Source organism: Spea bombifrons, chromosome 8, assembly GCF_027358695.1.
Source record: "Spea bombifrons isolate aSpeBom1 chromosome 8, aSpeBom1.2.pri, whole genome shotgun sequence".
NCBI classification, from domain to species: Eukaryota; Metazoa; Chordata; class Amphibia; order Anura; family Pelobatidae; genus Spea; species Spea bombifrons.
In genome coordinates, this window is record NC_071094.1 from 34,887,696 (window position 1) to 34,915,085 (window position 27,390).

Sequence of the window (27,390 nt, forward strand, 5' to 3'; positions counted from 1 at the left end):
ATGAGTGTCTACAGTGAATCAAGGATGGACCAAGAATCGAATAAAATCCAGTTTATTGGTTCATGGTCCCACGCAAATGACCAGAGGATGTGGCACACAATCACATGTGATGGCGCGGAAGGTAAATGTTATGCGAAGATGAATCTTGTAACACCATTAACTCATATTATACATGGGCCATACCATCTGCTATAAAACAGGACCTGATACAGCAGGCAACAGAGTACAGGTGAACTTGCATGCCGGCAGGACAATGTTATTTTGACTCAAGGAGTCAGTATGCTAAGTGTCAATAATACATACCATTGGTGTTGGTTACTTTGTATATTTAATGCACGCATTCCCTTAAAGCAGAAAAAAAAGATATTTGAAAATACCAAGCTTTGATGTTGGTGTACATGACCAATGTGTATTCATTTGTACAGGGTGCTTCCAATCAAAAGAATTATGTGCTAGATTTTAACCCCATTGAACATGCGTAACGCGGAAGAAACTCCGCTACACAACATGCAATAGTGGCTCTGTTAAGACACAAAATAATAACTATATCTTTAAACAGTCAAGACAATGGCACATTCTTAAAAGTATCACCAAAATAGCGTACTCACCTTAAGTAGCCATACGCTGAGTTAGCAGATTTCACTTGAGGTGTGCAATTATTGTTATTCTTTTAGAAAAAGGCATTAACGGTACCAGATTGAATGACAAGTCAGCCTGATTTTATGTTGGCATGGCAACGCCGTGTTCTTTATATAATTTGAGAAAATGTGCCTAGTATAATTGTTTGAATTACGTGAGGCAGAGAAGCTGCTGCCCAAACCCTGTGAGTATGGCTGGAAATTAGTGGATTAAATTACTAGGACCAATTAAACTAAACGGGTCGCTGTCACTTTACACTTCCCCTGTGGCGTCAAACGCCATCTGGAACTCTGAGCCTTTATGCGGCAAGATACGTATACAGTTGTTAAACATACCGAGAGTCAAAGATTAGTAACTCCCTCTGAACCTTTTTATATTAAAATATATATATATATATAATAGATAGATAGATAGATAGATAGATAGATAGATAGATAGATAGATAGATAGATAGATAGATAGATAGATAGATATAGGTATAGATATTTATCTACCATTACATAAATTATGGTGGGTAAAGGTGATGGAAATCCTTCCATTTAAATGTAAGGGGTAGTAGAAGCATTACACTCATCTACATACACCAGACAAGCCAGAAGGCTTGTTTTTTGTTTTTCCCTCAGAAATCTCATGGTGCTACCACAACCACAAGGGATTCTGGGTAAACACATGCAAATAAGGTTAACAATAATCACCTTTTGCCTCTATATCCACTTTATACACGGATCTCTTGAAAGTGATTGCCCGCTGTACAGGACAGCCTTTAGATAAAACTCGGGTAAGAGGTGCAATAGCCAGATCTGGCTATTGCACCTCTTCCCGAGGCACCCGCAGCATTTGCCAAGCTAGCACTGGAGATGGCACTGGAGGCCGGTGATCGCTGGCAGGCAATTGTGTCTGGCTTAGCATATGTCCTACATACAGGTCAGTAGTTGGTTAAGGGAAGGGGAGGGGAAATGGGCAAATACAGACGGGCAACTCCATTCATTTACAAAACAGACACAAAGTAAGGGCCGTTAAAGTGCATGTGGCCGGTGAGTGTCCCTTTAAAGCAATGAGGTTCCTACAAAGTCTCCTCACACATTAAATTATACATTACACAGGGCCAGCTCAGCCTAGGTGCCTGGGTCTCCATAATGAATAGTGAAGCGATGCGTTCCCTTTAGTGAATAAAGCGCTACCCTCCAATCCGCAAACACCCGCCCAGCCGTGACTTTTGTTATGGATTAGCGCCCTGCCCCCTGCTCCCGTCCTGGTTCCACCTACCCTTGTGGTTGGACGCATGCGCAGTCCGCTGAGCACTTGCTATAACGGTGTCATTCTAGCAGGGCTATTCCTTGGCAGAAATGGCGGCGAGTCTGACGGCAGCAGCGGCGGCGGCGGCGGCGGCCGTAACGGGAGGTTCCGGCGGTCCCGGTGGAGGCGGGACAACAGGAGGGGGCTCTGGTATTGGAGGTGTTTCTGTGGGATTTTATCCGTTAGCGGGGTCCTTGCCCCCTAGTTTCTCAAATGGACCTCAGTGGATCACGGGGACCATCCAACAGCATACAGTGCGAAGCCTGGACCGGGCCTTGGAGGAGGCGGTGTGCACCGGCATCCTCAACCTGAGCGGCCGCAAGATGAGGGAATTTCCGGGCACCGGCTATGACCTGGCGGACACAACGCAAGCAGGTGGGGCCCGCGAACCTCCAGCAGTAGCGCTTTGGGGGTACCCCCAATTCAACCCCCACCCGGGCATTCGTTGGGGTCGGTCATAGGGAGCAGCCCTTTGTGCAGACGGAACCCCGAGGGTGCTGTTCGTGGTACCCGAGCCCCCTGCCCAGTGCACAGCATCACCCCCACTGCGAACGGGGCCCTTATTATTGCCCATCCACACTCACGTAGGACCCCCACAGTATCCCTACTTATACTCGGCCTCTGTAGCCAACACTGATACGGTTACTGAACCTCAGTTGTGTCCGCTCTTACCCCCATCGTTTGCAGTCACTGATGCTCTATGTGCAACCTGTAGTAGTCTCCTCTCCGTCGGAACCTCCGACCTATATAATATGCAGCCTATAGCATGAGGGTTATCCTTGGCCATCTCTATGGTAACCCATCGCTGGGGAGTGGGGACACCCCTACACCTGGGAACCCCCACTTCCTGCCGTGTAATGATATGGGATTCCCCTTGTCTCCCGTGCATTACCTTTGAGTCCTGGGGGGAAGCTGCTCATCCGACATATTTCTATGGAATCCCCCATCCTCACATTTACAGTCAGAGCTGAAGATACTGAATGACTGTTCTTGCTGATCCATCTAATCGCAGCCATTGTGCGGCGTGATGCGATCTGTTAAGACCCATTAAAACCACGATTGGGTTATACTGAACAGCCCAAATCTTAGAGTGAGGTCATACGTGTTATAATTTGTGTTAAACACGCGTGTTCGTTTTGAAGAGTCCATTATGTAACCTTAATATATGAATGATTTTTCTTTAATTGTATTTTTTACCTAAACATGTCTTTTTATGATGCTGTTATTCAGCAATCAAAGTAAGGTAAAGATACAATCATTAGATATTGTTTAGTAGTCCGGTTTATGAGCTCTTGCCGGCTGGTAGTCCTTGTGTGTTGAGTAGCTGGTTGCTGTTGAGTCCCGTGGTCTCCCTGTAACATTTTATTTCCCTTTCCATACATTAACTGTACCGTGTTTCGCCTACGTTTCTTTTCTTTCTCTTCGTCTCTCCATCATAACAATTTTCTCTCCGTAAGTTTTACTGTACTGAGTGGGTGGTAGATAAGAGGAACAGCCTCCCAGCAGAAGTTCTATGTAATGGGCAGACTAGTTCTATGTTTCTAATTCGACAACAAACTCGACCTTTGCTGAAGCTTGAATTGCTCCCTAAAGTCCTTTTAATTTTCTGCCGCCCTTATATTCTTTCACCGTCGCTCACGAGGAAGCATTTTGCATTTAAGCTTTGCAGTCTTAGAATTGTGATGACGTTTGTAGGTGAAAGGATGAGCTTGCGTTTGTTTCTCGTTCGTCAAGAACCAGAACAAGTGCTGTTAATATAAACAGTGTGTGTGTGTGTATATATATATATATATATATATATATATATATATATATATATATATATATATATATTACACACACACACAGCATGCTAAAATAATCAACCTTAAATATACTGTCCAACCGAAACTACGTCGTGAGGTGCATGGAGATCATCTCCTTGGACTGGTGTGGTGCCAGGCTATGTACGTGCGCAGGCTGGATATGGGGCTCAGTAATGTTATATTGGTATTGTGTTTCAGATCACTGGTCTGCAGTCGCCTATTTGTTTTTAATGTTAAAAATGCATGTTTTCTTTTCCTTTATATATTAATAATATGTTTGTTCTTGAACTAAGCCTTTCCGGCCCGGCTTTTGCTTTCCTTACGAAAGAAAGTTTAATTCAGAAAAAGCTGTTCTTTGTAATCTTCCCGTTGCTATGGATCCTTCTCGGGTCTTCTCGAGTCCCTACGAGGTGCTTTGTTGCAGCATGGGTTTTATGGTCTTTGTGTTTCGCTGGTATAGATGGAGCGTGTGGCTCCTGTGGAGGCATGCACTGTATGAACGTGACCACATTGTTGCGCACGTTTTTCATTGTGGACCAGATTGTGCAAATTGAATGTGAAATCATTGGCTGCCGTTGGTGTCGTCTTGATGTCATTTGCATGCTGTAACTACTTTCTGGAACCATGGTCCGTATTTTAGATGAGATGTAAAAGGCATGCAGAGAATGTAGCGATGCCGTGTCGATGAGGCATTTAATGGCACGATACGGCTGCACGAAGCATTGCCTGTTCCCGTTTCCGAGGACACATTCATGCGTGGTTGTTGCTGGCTTCGATTTCTTCCTCTTTCATTTCGAGGAACAGAGAATGACATGAAGGAAGCTATTCAGCAACAGTGGAGCTGCAGAATGCTGCGTCTGTACCGATCCAACAAAGCATCCCACCACAGCCTCCATTCACAATCACACAACATGAACACACTCTCATTCATTCTACATGTAGAATCTGGTTACGTGCTGCTCACGCTTTTAGTAAAGAAACTTCCCATGATCCATTCATGATTTCATGGAGCAGAGATTTTAAACTGGCACCCCAAGGCCTCTTCTGCCAAATGATCGCTTCATTTTTTAAATCTGGCCACAATTTACATCTGTTTGTACAGACTGTTTCACTGCTGCCTCGGGAGGTGTAGCTCGGGAGGCTGCAATGGAGCAAACAGGCATGCGGGAACAGACCTTGCGCTTCTACCACAAGAACTAAGAAAGATAAGACGATGAAAAGGGAGCAATAGACGGGGAGAAAGAGGAGAGATAGTAAGAAAATGGGAAGAAAAAGATACAGGGAGGAGATAGCAGCAGCACATGGGTTCCTTTATGAGAAGTCACCTTGCACCCTTCCTGTTTAATCAAAATGCATATACAATATAATTTTTGAAATTATTTGGTTATGCCGTTTTCATTTATTTATGTCTGAAGTAAATGAGGAATTATCTCATTTAGTTCCAAACTATTCAGTTTTTCAACACGCCGTGCGATATTAATAGACATTGGTTTTTTTTTCAGTTCCGCCTTAACTTAAAACCTTTAACTACGAAGGACTGTATCTTGTGTACAGAAGACTTTCTGCAAATCTACATCTTTTTCCATAATCTGACACTTCAGCCAGTCCGGAAGCTGAAATATGTAGAAGACGCAGAGCCATCAGCAAAATAAACGGGCAGAAAATGTCCTGCGTGATTGTGTTCTACTCTCTCCTCGTCCAGGTTACTCACAAAATTCACTGACTTCCCCTGAGCTGCGCCGCTGTCTTTGTGGCTTCAGTAAAGCCACCCAGCCAAGTTTGTCCCCATTAGAAGAAGCTTTGGTCTCACAACTCCCCTGTTAATTAGTGGGAAAGGCGTTAGTCCGTTGTTACGTTTGATATCGTTGTTTTAAACAAACCTATTTTTATTCTGTTTATTAGAATTCTGGTTTTTAAGTTTGGACAATTTTGCAGTATATTTCTTCTTTGTATTATTATTATTACCTTCTGTCTGCGCATCCATTCATTTTGTAACCCAATAAAACTGCAGAAATGCTTTCTCTCTAATGGATTCTTCCATTGCTTTCTCTATAGATCCCATTTACCTGTTTTGCCGGGACAAGCCGACATTGTTTACACAGACTGCTGGGGGTGACTGTTGCCATTTATACAGGGGTATTTATTGGAGGTGGTTACATGTTTGTATGCGGGATACTCCTTGAGGTGTCCTTTCATCTTTGCGTATTACAAGCTTTACTTGTTGCTTGGACCTTGTTTTAAAAACGTATTCCCTCAGTTGTGCCACACAGTGTATTAACCGCATTGTTGATCATTACAAATTTTGGGACCCTTACAGAACAAATGGTCTGGACCCCTTCCCTCCCCAGAAGACCCTCTCAAGTACACCACTAGGCTTTTCTCTTGTACTCTGTTTGCGGGCAAAGATTGCACCAGGCAGGCTTTTTGGGGGCACTGACAAGCTGTTTGGCAAAGATGGCATAGACAGACTGGGGTGGCACTGACAAGCTTTTTGGGGACAAAGATTGCGCAAACAAGCTTTTTGGTGTCACTGACAAGCTGTTTGGCAAACATGGCATGGACAGACTGGGGTGGCACTGACAAGCTTTTTGGAGACAAAGATTGTGCAAACAAGTTTCTTGGTCACTGACAAGCTGTTTGACAAAGATGGCATAGACAGACGGGGGTGTTCTCAGAATGCACTTTGCAGGTTTGCAATTTTTTCATTCACCTTGCTGCCGTTTGTGGATCACGTCCAGCCCCAGTGTGCGGATGTCATTGAGACATCGTGGGAGACTAGCAACGCCTCTGCCAGTAAGGGCTCCTTCATGCAATGAACTTACTAAATCATGTAACAAATGGTATATTAAGTCGTGCTGGCATATACCCGCCATGTTCCTTAATCCAGTGCACCCCTAATGTAGGCGCTTGTAAAAGGCAGGTAGCACAGCTTGACTGATCGTGCCTAAATCTGGACTCATAGAAAGGTATATAACCAACGGGGTACTGTTAATACCTTTTTAAATTGGGGGCTGTGTCAGCCACTTGTGTAGGAGGTCGCTTTGCTCATAATTAAAGGGAACCCCACGGATTTGTTTCATGGTTTGGAAAATGTCCATTTTGTGGGATTGGAACAGTATTGGTGGGAATGTGTAGTTTGCAGTCTGTTCCTCCGTATCAGCTTAGTGTGTGTTTTGGGCAGTTGTCTGTGTGGTTTAGCCCTTAATCTCTTTAGACTCTAGTAAAATAGGCTTAGAAGAAAATCAAACACTAATATAAGGGGCTTATCTTGCTGAAAATAACAAATGTCTGTTAAATTGCATTCCTGGCCGGGCTAATATGGTTGCCTATTGATTTCTTCATTGAATATCAGCCGTGCTCTGTGCCTGCAGCCTTCAGGTCTAGGAATGGTAATGAGCCTTGTACCTCTTAAATATTGACAAAAGGAAATACCTCAGAAACCTTTACCTATTAACGGTTAATGTTTTAAGCATTTTTAATTAATATTATAAGGACATATGATGCATATAGATAAGTTATGTGCATAAACCATTTATGATCTTTAGTATAGTGTGCTTCTTACAGTTCATACATTAAAAGGATGTATATGTGTGTGTATGTGTATATATATATATATATATGTGTATATATATATATATATATATATATAATGTGTGTAATCTTTTTATTCTGAAGATGTCCCTGATAGCCCCACAGAGGAAGAATGCATATTAAAGGACTATTTGTGGACCTAAATACTCATTCTGTGAGAGAAAAATATCTTGTCTGAGTTAGAAGCTGCAGCTGTGCAGCTGCTGTCCTCGCCCATTGTCCAACAATTCTTGCCACTGATTGGCTGCTTGAAGCAGCCAGTCAGTGGCAGGAACGCTCGTCCATTGAAACCAGTCCGCATTGTGAACAATGACAGACTTTCCTTGTTGGCAGATAATGATCTTTTCAACCTAATTTAAAGAGCATCATAGAACAGTGATGCGAACCGAGAAAAAAGCCTACTGTTCAGTGATGCTGGGATTTTCTGTGATAAGGAAATATTCATGGCTTTTATTGAACATGTATACATTATTTTATGGTTTCCTGAATTTTTTTAATGTATCTACTGTAGTTACCATATACTCGGAGGAAACATTTCTCCTACCTCATTGTTTGAATCCGCAATCCCAAATGAATTCTATCATGAACTTGTAATTTCTTCCTCTGCTTCTTTCTTTCCTTTCAGTTTTCTTTTCTTCACTTGCACTTTCATGTTCCTTTCACTCCGCTTTTCTAAACCAATTTCCACATTCTGTTTCCTATCAAGAAATCTATCAACCGTGTGGCCGCCAGCGTTGGGAAATAAGTCCATATATTGTAGCATATAATGGTATATAACTAATACAGTGTAAATCTTATTCACTTGGATAGTCCATTAACCAACAGTATTGAGAAATATTTGAAGTATGGTATTACCCTAGAACAAGGTTGTCCAACCTGCGGCCCTCCAGCTGTTGTAGGACTACATATCCCATATGCCTCTGCCAGCCCCTTAGCTGAAAGCACATTGTGGGAGATGTAGTCCTGCAGCAGCTGGAGGGCCACAGGTTGGACACCCCTGCCCTAGACTTTCAATACAACCTTTAACAAAAGTCCCTTTACCATTGGTTCCATGACAAGTCTGGTAAAGGTGCCCTTCAGGCATTATTGCATGGATCAGTCTTTGGTCACCTTGTAATTGCAGATGGGTTCATCAGGATTCTCCAAGTACTTTAGCATGTTTCCCTGCCTCCAGCGCGTGTCCCTTACATATGTAAGTAGGAGTGCGTGTGTGTGTGTGTGTGTGTGTGTGTGTGTGTGTGTGTGTGTGTGTGTGTGTGTGTGTGTGTGTGTGAGTCACTAACTGCTCCGGATGTCTTGGTTCGGGGGGCTGTCAAACAAGACCCAAATGCGCAAGCTTTCCTGGGCAGTGATCATCAGAAGCTGTTAGGCTGTTAATATGAATATTCATAATGTAAGCATGTCTAGTGAGGCTGTGTGGCGTAGGATGTCCTTTCTAGCTTTACAGCTTTTTCTTAATGGAAATAGACATTAGATGCCAGACTACTCAAGAATAGCCACAATGGGAACCAGACCCCCCATTCAGTCTTCATCTTCGGAGGTTGTATTTCCCAAAGGGAATTCCTTCTCTCCATGGCCCAAAGCCCTGCAGGTGGGCCAGATCTTCTAACAGGACTCAAAAGGGGTACTACAGCTCCCCTACCAAAAAACAAATTTTCTCTACTATGGCCATTTTCAGTACAAAAAATGAATGGTCACACATGCACAAAGCTTAAAAACCAGAAGAAATGCATAGTGAGTTTAAAGATAATTTACAAAAATGTGCCCTTTTTGCCCCGAAAACTAAAACTGCTTTTCACTGTTCTTGACAGTGACTTTTAGATACTTTTTCCATCTTTCTCCTTGCAGCTGCTTATCTGTTGTCTGCTGAGCTCAGATGTCTGTTTTTCTGCTGATGAGAGATAATCCCGTGTTTACAACCCCGCTATGAAAAAAAAACATGCATATAAAAAATACATATGTTAATATCCGACCCAAATGCTCATGTGGTTCACTTCGAATACTGTTTACAAAAGCATTCTAGCGTTCACCCATTGAACAAACTACATTTTAGTCATTTCTAATGTAAAAGTGTTCTCTCGGAGTTCGAAAGGCTGGCTCCATTGTGGAAAAATGTACATTGTGTTGAAATGCTACCTATGAGAATATGATAGCCGTGTATGGTCCCTTTCAATCATTGGGGTGACAATTTTGCAAATGTATGGGGGTTGCTGCAGAATCGCCCCCCTTTTGTATTTGCCCCTTTAAGGTATAGCTTTGTTTTTGTCAGCTGACATAGTTTTTGTAACATTTTATGTTTTTCTGCATATATTTGTGGCCACTTTTCCCCAGAGCTTGCTTTTAGAAGGCTTTACAGAATTCAGCAGCCAGTTGTCTCTTAATGTGAAGTGACGCTAAGACAAATAGGATACCTGTAGTCATTATTACTTTGATTATTCTATATAATCACCCAAAATTGCAAAAAGGCCTGGACAATGAAAATCTAGTCAATGTGCGGTATTAAGTCCCTCCAAATGTCAGTGTTTAAAACAACAAAGAGGGAAAGACAACAAACTGATGGTAGACATAGGCAGTAAGAGTTAATCAACTTAATCTGTCCCAAAAAATGGTTGTATTCACCAAGCCCAAAATAAGCTAAGAATGCACTAAGGTCACCGTTTTCATATAGCCAACAAAACCACTGAGTTATGAATGAGTGCATGAACCCCCCCCCCGAATCTAACTAAATGTATTGTCATGCAAATTGATGCAGGCATTTTTCACTCATTGGTGTTGGGAAACGAGGCTTCTGTCTCATTGAGCTCCTCCCACAGCTCCACCCACAGCTGGCAGTACAGAAAGCAGGAAGCATACTTCAGTATATTTCCTGCACAATCCCACTCCAGACCCACGGACGCTGAGCTTCGTTTGGAATCAATGAAAGTAGCTCATCGGGACCAAGGACACGGCTGAGAGCATCCCAGGGCTCCCTGCTGCCACAGCCACGAATGTTTGGGCAAATGTGGCATCAAGCAGACTGGCCAACAGGACATTTCATGGATGGCCATTCCGGAACGGGAAGAGATACATCTAACTTTAATAACTCAAGAATGCATGCTCCGATATCCAGTCTGTGAAATTCACTGATTAGATTATTAAGGCTCCTTTGCTTTTACATTTCTACTTTAGTGCACTGAGCGTTTCCTTCAAAAAATATCTTATTGTCTAAATGACATAATTCTATATAAAAGCACTAATAGTGCTAAACACATACCCATTTATTCGTGTGCAGCCACTGGATTTGCAGGAATGAATAATGCAAACCATGCCTGCGGATTAGAGCGGTGCTTGGTTTTATTGCTGTTTAGTAATAGACTCCAATATGTCTTGAAAATGGAATCTGCCGCCTTTTCGCATTCTTGTTGATGGGTTTTCTTTGCATTTGGAAGAACAAACAAGCTTTTTGTGCTCAGACAGTTTTGCTTTCATATAAAACATTAAAATGTTGTGTTACAGTTTGTAGTCCTCAGCCAAGCAGACGTGCATCTTCGTAATGCGTAAACAGTAATGAGCTTCCGAGCGGGTTTATGGATATACGGCGCACTCGCGTGCCTGGAGATGCTTCCGATGTAGGCTATTACCTCTGACATCAATACTTGGCAGTAGCGGGGATCACATGGCGGATGCTTCTGATCTCATGCGACTAAAGATAGTCGAGCATCACTTCTCCCATGTGCGGCAGTATACGTGGCACTAAAAACTATTGATACGAGAGCCGGCTAGTCTCTCCTGTACTTGATTATTAGCTACTAATCCATATGGGATTAAATCCAACATCATCGTCACTGTTTCCTTTTTTTTACAGACCTCTCCAGAAATAGGTTTACAGAGATCCCACCAGATATCTGCATGTTTGCACCACTAGAAACCTTAAATTTATATCACAACTGCATCAAGTGCATTCCAGAAGCTGTCAGAAATCTTCAGATGCTGACGTACTTAAATATCAGGTGAGTGTTTGGGGCATTATAACTTTTCCTTCCTTTTCCTTTTTTCAATGATCTTTGTCTCCTAATCTAAAAAATAATAATGTTGAAAGCATTGTGCTAGCCAGTGTGTTGGTAACAAATACAGCTTGTGTTAAACCTAAACCTGTATAGACTACAACGTCAGACCCAACCTGTTACCCGCATAGATTGAAAACTTCAGGCTTGTGTATGTGTGCGATGGCAGCAGGGGTTGGGTGACCAATGTCCAAAAGAATCACCAAGGACACCGCACACAATATGTTTGTTCTTCTTCTTTTCTTTGGTCAGCAGCAACAGTGGACAAAGTAATCGTAGATCAGCAGCGATGGAAGAGGCACTATATATCCTACACATAGGCTGTAAATCCCATAAAGAAAGACGCCCGGTGCTAATCTACAGCGATAATACCGCAGTTACTCTTTATTCTTGTCTGCATGACGCTGTTATCTTGAACTAAGTTGCCACATAACCAGTTTTCTCAATCCTTACCAGCCCCTTAAATGAGTTTATTATATGTATAAGATACAAATATACAAAACATTCTTAGCTTTAATCTTTATCCCCAATCCCTGCCTTTTGCATGTAATGATAGAATCTCATGATTAAAGAGACGTGTAATAGATTGTATTTTAAATAATCTGCAATTGATTAAATGAATATGTTACTAATACAGTTAACTCGGTAATGGCATTTTTTAATAAACATACTTTCCTGCTTGTGATTTTTTTTTTTTGGCTAAAACTAGTCACATATTTGCCTAAAAAAAAAAAAAAAAATTATAGTTCAGACAATTTTTTTTCCTCACGTTTTCTTTTATTTATTTATTTGTAGTCGGAATCTTTTATCAACATTGCCAAAGCATCTCTTCGACCTGCCGTTGAAGGTTTTGGTTGTCAGTAATAATAAACTCGTTTCCATTCCAGAGGAGGTTGGGAAGTTACGAGATTTAATGGAACTTGTAAGTCATTTTTTTTCTTTTTTCACGCTCTTAGTGGCAAAAACGTGCCCGTGTATAATTTTGTGCATCTGTATTTTTATTTTTCTCTCAATCGCTGGTTTCCGGTTGCCAGCTTTTCTAATGTTCCTACATCATTTGACCGCAGTCAGCAGTATAGTTTAAGTAGTACTTGAATATGGTCATTTAACGCCGTTTTTTTTTCTTCTTCAAGGATGTTAGTTGTAACGAAATACAAGTCCTTCCCCAGCAAGTAGGGAAACTACATTCACTCAGAGAATTGAATTTAAGAAGAAATAACCTTCAAGTGTTGCCGGACGGTAAGCTTTATATGAATTTTGTTAATAGTTTTATTGGCTAACTTATGTATAGCTTATAACAGACGCTCTCCCTGATCACCTCTGCAGATATTTTGGGTCCCATTCAGTAGGGAACCTAATTGAGACTATTTTGGTAATAATAGTCTTTCTTTTTCAACTGATTATTTATTAGCATTTTGAAACATAAAAGCAAGACAGGCTGTTGGTCACCTGGCATTCCAGTATTAGTACACAGAATGTTCCAGGCAGAAATGGAACAGAAAACAAAAAATGAATAATTATTACATCCCCCAAACAGCGTTATTATACGTTGTATTTTAATACATTTGGGACCATTACAGTTATACAGAATATTGCACTGAATCAGTAAGTCCTTTTGGTATAGAAACTCAGAGTTTGACGTGGTATACGTCCACGTAGGATAAGTAAACAAGATAATATACAAAAGCTCTAAATTATTGTCGAGAAGAAGAGAAACGGGCCTATTGTCCCTGGCAAATATACACAGAAGCTCTTTGGCTACTTCCAAGTATTTTACCCTTCGTAAAGCTAGATCACACGCATATATATATATATATATATATATATATATATATATATATATATATATATATATATATGGTTTATTATTGCGTGTTCTTGCGCATAGTAGACAGATGATGGTCGTTACACTATACATTTTAAAACATTACCTAATCTTTGAGAAATGTTTGTTTCCATGCTCGCTGTATCTTCATATCTTCAATTCAGAAGTCATTTATCGATGTCACATTTTGCTATCCTCTCAGCTCTTTTGTAACTTTGCAGTGGTTCCGGTGTGATCTATCAAAACAATATACTTTTTTTTTTTTTTTTTTTCTTTCTAGAATTATCATCGCTACCTTTGGTAAAGCTGGATTTTTCTTGTAATAAAGTTACGGAGATTCCAGTAAGTTACAGGAAACTGCGCCAGTTAGAATCAATAATCTTGGATAACAATCCGATGCAAATGCCTCCAGCACAGGTGAGTACAGAAGCAGGTAGTGCTTTTACACGCTTTTTGTTTAACGAGATCTACCAGATATGAGCTGACAGCTGAAAAACAGGTCCGACCTACTGTGTTTGTTTAAAAATACATGGTTTTATTAGCTATGTGGCTAAAAGACATGGTTCAGCTCACGGCTTGTTGGCATAAGCATGAATAAACCCATTCTAGTATAGCTGGAAGATAACCTGTAAACAAAAATCTGTACTTTATAGCATTTTTTTATTTTTTGGGCTTGGTATTTATAACTTACCATGACCTTGGGCAGAGAGAATAGAATAATTTCCAAAAAATAAAATATAATGATCCATACCGACCTATCACGGCAAATCGCTCACAAAAAGAGATCTCCAATGGGCTCTGTTTTATTTTTTTTTTTTACTTATTCTAACATATTTACCCAGTGATTTTAGAATAACCATATTTCTGCTGCATCTGCATTAATGAAGATTTTTGTTTATCTTGTTACGCTTTGGATTTGTTTCCTTTTCTCGTTATTAGATATGCCTGAAGGGTAAAGTGCATATATTTAAATTTCTGAATATACAAGCTTGCTGCAGATCGGAAAAAAAGCCAGATTCTCTCGACTTGCCCTCGTTAGTGAAACGACTGCCTTCTCAGCCCCTCACAGACAGGTATATTGCTTTGCTTTGTGTATAATACACTTCAGATCAATTGAAAACTTGCCCAACATCATTTTATACATATAACATTCTATAAAACCTTCTAAGTGGATATAAAGCTTTTAATCCAATGCATTGTAATGCCAAGCAGTGATTTAGAATGTAGAATAACGATATCCCCAGTAACTTGATTGAATTAAACGTCTTTGTAGTTAGAATTGCGTTGCTGTCTATTCTCGTAATTGTTCATCTACCATGTATAAATCATGTTCATTTGTTACAGCATGGAGGACGTTTATCCAAATAAAAACCACGGTCCTGACTCTGGGATTGGAAGTGACAATGGAGATAAGCGGCTGTCGACTACAGAAGTGAGTCTTTGCCACGCAGAGTGCTTGAACAAATCAGGATGGCCACACGGAGCGATTACAGTCCTATATATTGTAATGGAAATCGTGGAAACGTGCTTTTTATCAGTTTTTTCATCTGATATATATATATATATATATATATATATATATATATATATATATATATATAATTATAGCTGGCGATTATATATGCATACATATGTGTTTAAATTTGTCATACAATTTTATAGATTTCAGTTTCAATTTCATTTAACATCATTACTACTCTTCAGAAAACACACAGGTTTCTGTATATCGTGCATTGATTGACATTACGCAAAACTAAAGCTTATATATATATTTTTCTTCTTTTTGTGTCAGCCATCAGATGATGATACAATCAGCCTTCACTCTCAGGTATCTGAATCAACAAAAGACCAGGCACTGAAAAACGACAATCACTTATTGGGGTGTAAGCTTGATTCCCATAAAGGTAACCCAAAAGTTAATTCCACCTTTCATAAAGCTAGACCATGGAGCGGTATTACTTGCCCTTACACATTTTCACTTCATATCTATGGTTTTCGTAATATTTTTTTGTGTATCAAATTTAAAAAGGTCCCAGTAAAAGAATATAGCTTTTTAGGTTTCAATATAATTTTGTAAGTCCTGATCAGTCGTGCTTATTAATAATGCTTTTGTTTCATATTTAGGGATCCTAACAAAAGAATACAGCTCTTATAACCTAAAGTTAGCCTCTCTAAATGTATATTTGCTTTTTTTTTTTTTTATCCTGGTCAATCATAATTTATTAATCAAATGAATTATTAATTACTATTATATGACTAAATGGTAATATGTTTACTGCATGTCTTTAATGCTTTAATTTCATGTTGAAATGCAATGCAACCTAATAATGCGTTCTTTAAAATTACTAACGCAGGACTGGATCAGGAGATTTATGACTATGATCCAGGTGCGGAGGAAAACTCTCTGTCTGAGCAAGGGGATGTGCAACTCAGTGGCCCATTTGTCTCTTATATTAAGGTAATACGCTTAAATGTCAAACAATCCGTTTCAGAATACTTAAGTTGCTTAACTCTAAAGATTTTATCCTGTTTCCTCAAGGAACGGGGAAGAGTGACTGATAAGTCTGATAAAGTGGAAGAAAGTGAAGAATGGGAAGAAGAGAGGAGGTATGTTTAATACTCATGCTGGATCTGCATAACTGCTTCCCTCTGAAATGCAGATTTATTTAGGGGTAAATAAAAAACAAAAATTGTAGCCAACAATAAAAGTTGGCTGTGATAAAACCAGCAAGGCACTGATACGTAGACCTTTACATCATGATAACGTGTCAGATGTGCTTTTTTGCCACCAGAAATCTTACCCTGTTTTAAACACTATATACCATTGACTTGTGTTACAACCATACCTGGAAACCTGCCCAGTTTCACCTATGGTCTCGATGCTTTTCCAGAGATATGGCATTTGATCGTTTCCATGTCCACATACACGCTACCTTCTTACTGACCCTTTAAGTTCTTACCAGGGATAGCCCTGCCCCCCCTGAGTGAGAAGGGAGCTTTGGACACCCATTACCGAGTATTCATCGAAAAAGCAGGAACATGTTCTGCCTTTTCCATGTGAAAACTCGTTCTTTTATGTTTAAGCACATTTTCTTCTGATTATTTTGTGAGCTGTCAATATTTGAATTCATTCAGTTTGAACGTGAAATTTAGTGTACGGCTGAGAAAATACCGTGGTTTTGTGTCTTAGGCTGCAGAAGGAACAGCTTCTCATGGAAGAAGAAGAGGAGGAGGATGAGATAAAAGAAGTGATGGATCTAAGGAAAATAGCAGCACAATTGTTACAACAAGAAAAGCACAACAGGTATTGTGTGATGTGTCTTCACATGGCGACGAACTACAGAAATCGCTTATATTCTCAAATCAGTGGGTGAACACGGAGTGAAATTTAGAATGTTTGCTAGTATAGGTTGCCTTCATTTTTTAAATCCTGCTTGATTAATCCACAATGCGGTTTTTTAAGTGGGAATAGAGGTGGTTCTGGTCGCTCCTCACCTTTAGTATTGTCTTCTGGAGACCACATCTCTATATTGCCATTCTGGAGAGAGTTCAAAGGAGGGCTACAAAAATGGTTTATGGGTTGCAAGATAAAAATCATCAGGAAAGACCTATGGGATATAAACATTTATTTATTGGAGAGGATAGAGAATATGCTAGAAACAGTTACATATGTTTAACAAAGTACAGGAGGGAAGTTTATTTTAAAGGAGTAAATATGTTGGAACCGTAGGTCATAATGTAAAAGTAGATGGTCAGAGGCTTAGATGTAATCTAAGGGTAACGTAAAGCTATCCTAAATCTTAACACAAGACCAAGGACTGATGAAGGTTTGAGTCTTAGCTGTAAAATGAGCAGACTGGATGAGCTGAATGGTTCTGATTTCCCGACGTATCCTATGTATCGATACTCTGTAGTGTACTCATCAAGTTCTGTGGGGGTGATTGGTTGTGAGACAATGCTCTTTTCAATAAGGTGTGAAGCACAAATATGCATATAATGTATGGATGTAGTAAGGATTTTATATGCGATTTATTGACTGTGTAGAGATTTCTTATATGTAAGATATTATTGTTTTGAATTAAATACTATGAATAGCAATAACATTTACTCAAGGCTCTAGACCAACGATCAGACAGGTTTTGTTATTTCATTCAAATAGTTTTTCCTTCTGGAAGGACCAATCCTGCCCTTGGCCACAAATACTTAATGTAGGCAAGAGGAGAAAGATTTGGGCAATAACCGTAAATAGAAGCAGCGTTACTGTTCGAAGAATGATTTAGACACACTTTTGGCAATCAAGGGAAATATACAGATTGGTAATTTACATTTAATGGGCCACATTCCTCTAGGAAGGGATAATTTGGCAGTTTTCATATTCCACCCCCCAAAGAACAGCACTTTTTTTTTTTCCTTGTGAACGGTAAGACGTAATGAGCTTCATGTCCACCAGTAATGTACCTTTTTTGCATTCTTGGACAAGCTATGATTTGTTTTACTTCTTCCGTTCCCTTGTTACTAATAACTCTGTGTAACATTGCTTTTCTTCCTTTCCTGTTTTTAGCAAGTGTCACGGAGCATGCGTCTTAAAACCCATTTGTCTGTTTCCTTTCTTGCAAAACTAACAACTCCTCCACTTTCCTGCCTGCCTTGCTCTTCTTTCTCCCATCTCTGGGTTTGGTTGGTCTGCTCACAATATGAATCCAGACGAAGACCATTGAGTTATAAAACTTCATTCAGTGAAAAGCTCTTCCAAAGGACGAGAGTAGCTGGCCGAGCATTAAGGTATAAAGTTTGGGGGTTTCTGTAGGTTCTGGCGGTCGGTCACTCATGCTTTCTATAATAGAGTTTTGCATGCAGTTTATATATAATATATATTTTTATTCAGGAATGTATTTTGTGATGCTCATTCATGTCATTTTTGCCTTGATTTGGGTATCACAGCCCAAATCCACCTTTCTTCATAATAATGCTTTTTGTATTCAAATCAATCTATCAATGGCATCAAAATACTTTTATGAAGGCTCATAAAATGCCAGTGATACCCGGTACACCCAGGGCTACATAGAAAGAAACTGTTCAGTCAAACCAGAGAGGTGTCCATTGTGTATATCTGCGGCTTCTTGATACATCCTCAAGCTGTGTAAATAAAATGACTCCATTATATATGTGTATAAATTTCCCGCCTTTTCTGCGATCTCAGGTTATGTAAAACGCCTGGTACCAAGCCTTTCCCCCCCAGATAGTGTAACAAATGCGTGGTTTCTATCCGTTGCGTATAACATCTGCTAGTATTTAGAGCACATGGACTGGCCACCGAGCACAATGGGCAGATTCCAGGTGGGCCGGAGACCTTCGTGCCTCCTTCTAACCATAAAGGTTGCCGGTACGTTTCCATTTGTGACCGCCAGCTGGATACACGTGTCGTTAATCTATTGTTGGCCTTAATGGACAGATTCTTGGGCTCGCTCCATCACATTTTACTCTGATTTAGTGATATCCAAGCATCCTGTTTGATTATTTTCTTACTAACCTACAACAATGGGAATCTTGATCACGTGTCTTTGAAAAAAGTTTTTCTAAAGGCTGTGATGCAACCATTTGCTTAATGCCATTAGAAAGTTAATCTGCAACGGTCAGTGTGTGTGTGTGTGTGTGTGTGTGTGTATATATGTATATGTGTATATGTATGTATATATATATATATATATATATATATATATAATTAGTCCTCAGCTGTGCTTTTTTGTTTGATATGTGATGTATAGAGGCATAGAAACAGAGGAGGATATTTTGAAGAAAACGCCATTATTCGTTGCTGTTACTCCTCATAGTTGAAATTGAAATTCATTGATTTTCACGTATTGGTTTGCATTATGTTGAACCTGATGGCCACATCCATGCCCAGTACAGCAGCAGTGGAATATCATAACATACCTTTTTAGTATTTATACATTTTATAGTATTTTTTTCTGTCATAAAGGAATAAAAATATCAAACGGCCTCAGTTAGATTGCAGCCTCTAGAGCCCTGTGAGAGAAGCAGACAGAACATTGATTTCATCCCTAAGGCAAGGTTTCCATTAACGTCGAGAGCATCTTCCGGAGCTCAAACAATACATCACAGAAGGTGCTCCCGGCTTTAAACAGCCACCATCCGTGCATTAGGCGGACGCTCGATTATTAAACCCAAGAAAGCAAAACAATGGAGACCTGGTGCCTGTTAGGCTTAATATTAACACATTCGGGGTAAAGCTCCCCCGCCCAGACCTGTACAAATAAATATCTAAAGTGAGATTTTCATCAAACACAGCATTTTTTTGTATTTTACTTGTTTCTGTTAGAATGTGGTCATAGACTTCTAGATGTGACGTTGCGTATCTTTCATAAGCATGACGGAATGATGGATGTCTTTCATTCTACATTTCGTTGTACGTTATCATAGCGTTTCACGGCAATTTTAATAGCAGACCTCTTTGTTCTATTGGTTTTCTCTCTTGCACGTGGATGACTGCTGGTACTTTTCTTTGTCTCGCTTGTCACAGAGAGAATTATGTTTGTAGAAGCGAGTGGTATCGCAGTCTTTCTGTTTTGCTTCCTATATCAGATTAGGCCTGTCATGAATATAAATGTAAATGTCATGAAAGAATATTAAGTGGATAAACGGAAAATTTCATGGACTGCATTTCTCCTCTGCTTAAAATGAGAGCTGGGAGGTCACTTTAAATTTTGGTTGTCTTTTGGGCATGGTGGGCTTCTGTAGAATCCCCCCATGTGTATTTGCCCCTTACTTGGTTTCAAAACCATTCATCAGCTAAACCCGGCAACACATTGTGATATACGTGTGCCAAACAAGCGACAGAGCAGTGCGTTTTAAGGTATTACACACGAAAGGTAGTATTCGTGCATTAAATACTCCGTCACTGATTAGGGTGACCGCATGTCCCGGATTGCCTGAGACCGCCCCGCAATGGGACTTTAAGCCTGTGGAGGCCACACTTGTATCGTGAAACATGAGAAGGATAAAAGTGAATGAGCGGACCTCTTCATCTGTGATTGGAAACCAGCAGCTAACGTTAATAAAGCTTCCATTAAAGAGACGCCGCTAGCAAATCACTTTAGCGAGCGCTGCATTTTATGAACACAAGCATGCTGCTGTCGGTGTGCTTGCGCACATTATGCTGACATTTCTGTAGCGTATGTAGTCTGAAAGTTTTTTTTACCCATTGTATACATTTTACGAAAAAATCGGTTAGAAAAGTATGGGGATAAAATTGCCTACGGAATATCATTGCTTTATATAAATCAAACAGTAGGGGCAATATGTTGAATAAAACTTAAAGCAAGGAAAAATAATCTGGACTAACAGTATGGATCAAAAACCCACCTCATTAATGTGACCCCAAAGGGGTAATTGTAATCGGGCCAATGAAGTCTTTATTTAGTGTAGCTCCAACCCCTCTGTCTTTAGAAAGCCAGCATTTTCGTGGGGTCGACAGCATATTTTTACTTAATACGATGGTGCTCTGGACATTTTAAAACTGTAATGTCAGGATGTTGTCATAGAAGTAGCTACTTATGTGTATATAATTCTTACAAACACTTAATATAACGTAAAAGCAATGTTACAAAAAGAAAACCTTACTGTGCGGGGATAATGCCGTAAAAAATGGTGCATTACGTGCAAAAAAATTTTGGGTGCAAAACCCCAACAAAATGTAGCGCCGTGCCCAAAGTCTTCAATGAAAGGCTGGGAACACTATTTCTACAAACCACGTTGAGCATATTTTTAGCCATTTTCTGTCCTGCGCATTCATTACATTTGTATTATTTTTTTTTTATAAATCATTTGCATCAAATCATCTTATACATTGCAAAAGTTATTTTTTATTTAATTATTCTTTCTCTTCTGTCAGTGTCCCTTCAGGAGATAATTCCCAGTTATCACCATGCAGGTGGCAGGTAAGATGGATTTTGCATTTCGGGGGGGGTGTGGGGCTGGACATGAGTTTAGTCACCAATTGTCAAACTGGTCTAATACGTCAAGTATAATCCAAGAACGATGGCATAGAGCACGAACTCATTCTTCACTCACACTTCATCATTCTGGCTACTCTGCTGAATACTGAAGGTCCTCTTGTCATGAGATCTATGGCGTTCATTGGAGAGAGTGCCTTGGCTTTACTAGCAATACAAGATAATCTGAGCAGCCTTCCCTCAGAGATTTAGAGGGAATCTAAACATGTATGGGATAGGGATAAAGCTATCCTAAATCTAAGACAAGACCAATGACTGATTAAGGTCTGAGTCTTATCTGATGTCAAATCCTGTGTTTCTATACACTGTATGAACACATTAGTGGCAGACACCCTCCCTCCCCATAGATTATCAAGTTTCTTTGACGTTGGGATGGACTGGCAAGGTAGCTTTTTTTTTTCTTTTGGCCAATTGGTTGGGCTTGCAGTGGTGTGAAAGTTGCCCACCTCCTCTTGTCTATCATAGGTTACATGTCTATGTATACTTACAATTATAAACTGAAAATGACACTTTCATTTCATAAGTCCTTGCGTGCGCACCGTTTATTATTATTTGTACATTAGGGGTCCGAAAGGGATCATTCTGATGAGCAAAGTTGTCCAGATGCAGAGTCTGCAATATTTCACTCAGAAGAGAGGCGAAGATCCAAACAGACGCGGAAAGAATACTTCAGGGTCAGTCGATTTAAGGTTAATGGTTTAACTTTTAAAGCTGTATATTTGTTATACTATGTATTCTTCAAGAAATAGCAGCTGGCTATGAAGTAACACTACCTTTTTATTTGTTTTATATATTTTATATGTTTTTTCATTTTTGGTAAACAAGTTCAGCGTTCTAATTGTCATTACTAAAAACCCTCACTAGATGGCAGTGTTGGCTCCTTGTTTGCAGGATTTATGTTCATTGCTATCGTTATACTGGCTAATTACGCTTTTGTCGAACGTTTACTATTTTTTATTTCTTTTTAAAACATAAAACATAACAAATGCTTTAGGAAGATAGATGTAATAAATTAAAGGTGGACTTGGGTATTTAATAAAACTTAAGTTAAAGAAGCCTCACTATATTATAGAATTACCACTAGTGATTATTTTCCTTTTACATATAGCCTTTTAACCCTTTTTTATATGCTGCAAAGATATTGGAGAAATTTCAGAGGAGCGCTACTAAAATGATGGAAGGTTTGCAGGAAAAAAAATATCCGGAAATACATTTCTAAATGTCTATATTGGAAGGGAGAGGGGATGTGATAAATACATACAGGTCAGGTCGGAAGATTATTGGGTCTGGATAGAGTCAGAAGGTTATTGCAGCGTAGGAGTAGACGTATGACTCCAGAGGACTGATTAAGGTCTGAGTCTTTACATCAGGAAAAAATGGGCCAACTTGGTGTTACCTGCTGCCAAATTCAGTGTTTCCATATTAACCTAAGCACAATCACCAGATTATATTCTTTATACACAGATCACAGTCTATTAGTACACGATGTGCTCTGTTATCTTAAAATACCATGCTGTCAACAGCATTCCAGTCCAAGCTTCTAGGGTGTACTTGTGCCGCGTTTTGGCACAACTCACCTGCTTTGTGGTGTCTTAACATGTATTTTTTTTTCTTCAAACAGTATAAATCTTCTCGTAAATGTTCCAGCGGAAATGAAAATGATGAGGTGAGATTGAAATGGCTATAGCATCTGTACAGCTCATTTGTTGTGTACCTGTCAGTTATTCGTTGTGCGTGACATCTAGTGGGTCTGGTTTCACCTGTAGGAGATTTTTGGTATACGGAGAAGAGACCGGTATTAACGTTTTCTATGTTGGATCATGTCTCCTCACCATACCTGGAAACTCTGCCCCAATCTTAGGGTCTCTGGTGAAGGGCCAAAATTTCAGGGTCACACAGTCTGGAGCTGACGCACCCCATTAGTGCTGTTGCTTCCATTAGGTTTGTGGTTGATATAATCTCTGCTTGAATGCAGGTGACTCAATTAAGTGTATCTTTAAATAATGAAATACAAGGTTTCCGTCAGGAACCATTTGGGGAGTCTGTACACAGAATCTTCCCGATGGGCTATTAAAGGGTTAATCTTTACAGAATCTTAGAAAGTTCCCAGGTATGCTTATCACTGAAATGTCTTTCCCGGTTCTTTGGAAAATAAACAAATGAGTAACCTCCCGATCTGCTGAAATACGCCATCAACAGTATGTCACGGTGCACTTTAACATGATAGCTAAACAAGGAAAAGGTAACGCTGTTTTTGAAGGGTTCAAGTTGGAATTGGCACATATATAGTGAGCTTTCAACATCCTTACTTCTAGATGATTTATGAAGGTCCAACCCAGTGAACTTCTTCTGCGCAAAGAGCATGGCTGACCCTGCGTAGAGCATAGCCAATTCAGCTTAACTATCCATAATGCAGGGCCAGTCTGCCCCCGTCTCTAGAGAAACCTACTAGTAATGGGTTGAAATCCCAACCCTCCAGCAAACTCAATGCTAGCTCTAGTGAATAAAACCCCGTGTGTTCTTCATAACATGTAAATAAAGCCCGGTGTCCTAGATGTATGGAGGTGGGCCTGCTAGCCAAGCCGTGCCTCCCTGACGCTAGGTAGCCGGTGGATGAGATGTGCCACCCGACCCTTTGCAGTCACGAGTTCTCACCGTGTCATGCTGACCCACCATCAGCGCGGGCTCGTGTCTGTCCATCTTCTGCAGAGCTAGACCTGGCCAGCCTTGGGTATTCAGCTACGTTTTATTGATCTAAAATAAAATTCGGCTTTTCTCACTGACAGTGTCATGAACATTTTCTTTTCATTAACGACATTCTTGTCTCATTTCATTTTAGCGGCACAGTGCAAATGTTTCACCCTCATCTCCCGTGTCATCGGAGGTACATGCAATTGTGTTTTTTACTCATCTGTTATTGTTTTATCTGTTCACCGCTTCTTTCAGAGTCACGACCCCGGTTTTATAGTTAACTATAAGATCCTGGCTGATGGTTGGTAGATATCCTGGTGCATGCTGGGATATCCCACACCTTGCCTCCAGGGAGAATAACGAATCCGTGTTGTATATCAATGCAAGCGGAACTACTGCAATTAATTAGCTGGGAGATTTAGGTATTAGGTACACCGTTCGTTTATCGGTTTAAATCATTGTTCTTTAAACTGTAGTAATTTACTGAGTTATTATTGGCTTTAGTGCGATTATAAATCACTAGTTCATGACTTAACTGCTTATTGTGTGTTTTTGTTGTCCTTTTCATTTTGATCCAGGACTGTGAAAGATCTCACAGTAATTCCCCAACTCCATTTGGGCTGAAACCAAGGTCAGGTGAGTAATTCAGCGATCCGCATTGCAGGGAGCTAGAAGTCGGTGAAGGAGTATATATATTGTAAATACTTTAATAGCAGAATATTTTATAGATCGTTCATGGATATAAAATTATATATATATATATATATATTTATTTATTTATTTAAACCAGTTTCCTGCAGTCCCTTTTTTGTTTACCAGTTATTGTAAAATTACACAAATTTCAAAGTAATTTTCCCTTTAATTAGCAATGTCGCAGTCATACCAGATCTCTGTTTAGTGAGATGACTTCTGAGTGCAAAGCGTTCACACAGATAACTGACTTTTCTATTTGCAGCTTTCAGTCGATCATCTCGACACGATTATGGGTCATCGGATCCTGGATTCACAATGAGAAGGAAAATGGAACATTTACGAGAAGAAAGAGAACAAATCAAGCAGCTGCGTAATGTAGGTGTGACTGTAATGCAGATTATGCGCGCTACAGATATTTCAGGGACACGCACCGGAACATGTGCAGATCAAAGGGAAATTTTAGACGGTAACCAGCGCCAAGTTGAAATTCCAAGCAGGCATTCTCCCCTGGGATTTGGTTTTGTTGAGACGTGTAATATCATTGTACAAATGCATGTTGTTTTGGTTAATATTAGAGTCTGTAATGTGAATATTAAGCGTCCAATCTAATTGACCCCACCAGAATCTTGAAACCAGGCTAAAGGTCATATTACCAGATGACATTGGAGGAGCGCTAATGGATGGAGTGGTTTTGTGCCACCTTGCCAACCATATACGACCCCGTTCCGTTGCCAGCATTCACGTTCCATCACCAGCAGTGGTAAGAATGCCATGAATCCGTAGAATGGAAAAATCTAGACCGCGTTACTTCCATGCCTATACTTTTACCAGAAACACTATAGCCTGATACTTTGTCTTTTTTTAATTGTAGGTGTCACACTCTCAAACATTTTAGATTTCAGCAGCCTTATGAAACTTATTAAATAAATTAAAAAAAATACACTGTGTTTGGAAAAAGGTTTTAAGAGGACCATGCAGGTGAAAGTTCGTCATAGTTATATGGAAGCGACACAAATAATTTCTGTAATAAAGCTGCCTTTATAATCTCTTTTTTTTATCTGACTCCGTTCCAGCCTAAACTCAGCATGGCAAAGTGCAGACGAAATGTAGAGAATTTCCTCGAAGCCTGTAAAAAACTTGGTGTTCCGCAGGTAAGAATCTCTTAAAGAAGCTTCATTCAGAAGACCATTTCATATTGTGCGCTGTGGAACAAAAATGTTCACTTTGTATGCCAGTATCTAACTGTCTGCTGCATCTACCTCACTGGCCACTTTTTTCTTTCTTTCTTAATTTAATAGGGAAAATAAGGTGATTATGAATATTGAGAGGTACAAACACGGATTGGAGTCCTAACAATAACCTTGTTAAATATTGACCCTTTTAGTCAATACTTTGTGCTACCTCCCTTAACCAAGAGAACCGCTCTGAGTCTTCTCCCACCACATCAAGCCTTATAGGAGAGTACATGGCAAGGGATCTGAGACCTTTCCTCCATACGGCATCTTTCCAGATCCCTCAAATATCGAGGTTGAGGCTGATGCGCTCTCCTCTATTACACCTACAGGGGAAAAAAACTGAAGCTCCCTTTTAATTGAATGAACATGAATTATCCTTTATTTTGTTTTGTATGAAAGTTTTGTACTGTGCTCGGCACTAGGTATTTGTTTACCTTCTGGCTCTCTCTAATACACATTGTGGGATGTAAATCAAAGTGCCTTGGCACTTTCATCTCCTAAATTCTATACTTTTAACACAACTAACATATCTTATTGTACTGTGCTTCACATTACTGTATTTTATATATTTTATAACACTACAATTCAAATTTAAGGGGTTTTTTTTTTAATGCTCCAAATTCTTTTTTCAGGACAGACTTTGCTTGCCCCACCACATCTTAGAAGAGAGGGGATTGGTGAAAGTTGGCGTCACGGTTCAAGCCCTGCTAGATCTACCTTTATTGAAAGTGTCGCAGCTTTCTTCAGTGTAGAAGTGCACTGACGATCTACCGGATTACGATCGAGCCTCGAGATGGAAATCACAGGACTTTAGATCACTGAACCAATACTTCTAAAACTGGGAAGGCTCCATTTGGGCCGTGTGCAAATCTACTGAACCATCACAAAGATTGTGAATTTTCAGTGAAAAACAAATGGCACATTTTCGCCATTCATAATGTAGGTTTTTAGAACGATATTTTTATTTTGTGCAGTTGCCTTTTTTAAATTTTAATTTCTATAGAGATATTGTATATAATTTGCAGGATGGTCATATATACATATATTACACACACACACTAGTGCAAGGAGTACTGTAGTCATTTTCTGTTCTATTTTATTTTTAGTTTAATCATGAAACTAGCATTTAAAAATGAGTGTAAGTAATTTTAAAATCCAAACCAATCAGTGACACCATGTTAAAGTGGTCAGTTTGATGTAATTATTTATTGCACTTATTGTAATTTATATACGTTTGTTTTGCATATTTGGCATCTTGAGTAAGTTGTCTTGTGAATAAGTGACTGCTGCAACACAGTGGCCTAACTTTTTTTATATTATTTTTTAGTTTTTTTTTATCTTTATAATTGTAATTTTTTAAGTATTATTTTTATAGTCTGAGTTGGTGCCAAAGTATTTTTTTTTTTTATTATTATTTGTAGACTGTTTACGTGTAAGTGCCTGTGTTAACTGAAAAATGTTTCTGCAAACTGAACTGACGCCTTCTAATATTGGTTTTATGATGTGAAGACTTCAACAGGGTTTCATATATATGTGTGT

The 27,390-nt window shown here is 39.6% G+C and overlaps 1 protein-coding gene across 1 annotated transcript; it reads left to right on the top strand.

Moving 5' to 3' along the window:
- Positions 1-1,967: 1,967 nt before the first annotated feature.
- On the top strand, positions 1,968-26,603 carry LRCH2 (leucine rich repeats and calponin homology domain containing 2). The gene is made up of 21 exons (XM_053473648.1): positions 1,968-2,310; positions 11,176-11,320; positions 12,170-12,296; positions 12,508-12,613; positions 13,480-13,616; positions 14,139-14,272; positions 14,544-14,631; positions 14,992-15,103; positions 15,554-15,657; positions 15,739-15,806; positions 16,390-16,503; positions 17,904-17,981; positions 21,112-21,157; positions 21,796-21,906; positions 22,854-22,898; positions 24,072-24,116; positions 24,502-24,559; positions 24,879-24,991; positions 25,239-25,376; positions 25,690-25,767; positions 26,484-26,603. Exons 1-21 carry the CDS (start codon positions 1,986-1,988, stop codon positions 26,601-26,603), a joined length of 2,292 nt encoding a protein of 763 aa, XP_053329623.1. The 5' UTR covers positions 1,968-1,985.
- The last annotated feature ends 787 nt before the right edge of the window (positions 26,604-27,390 follow it).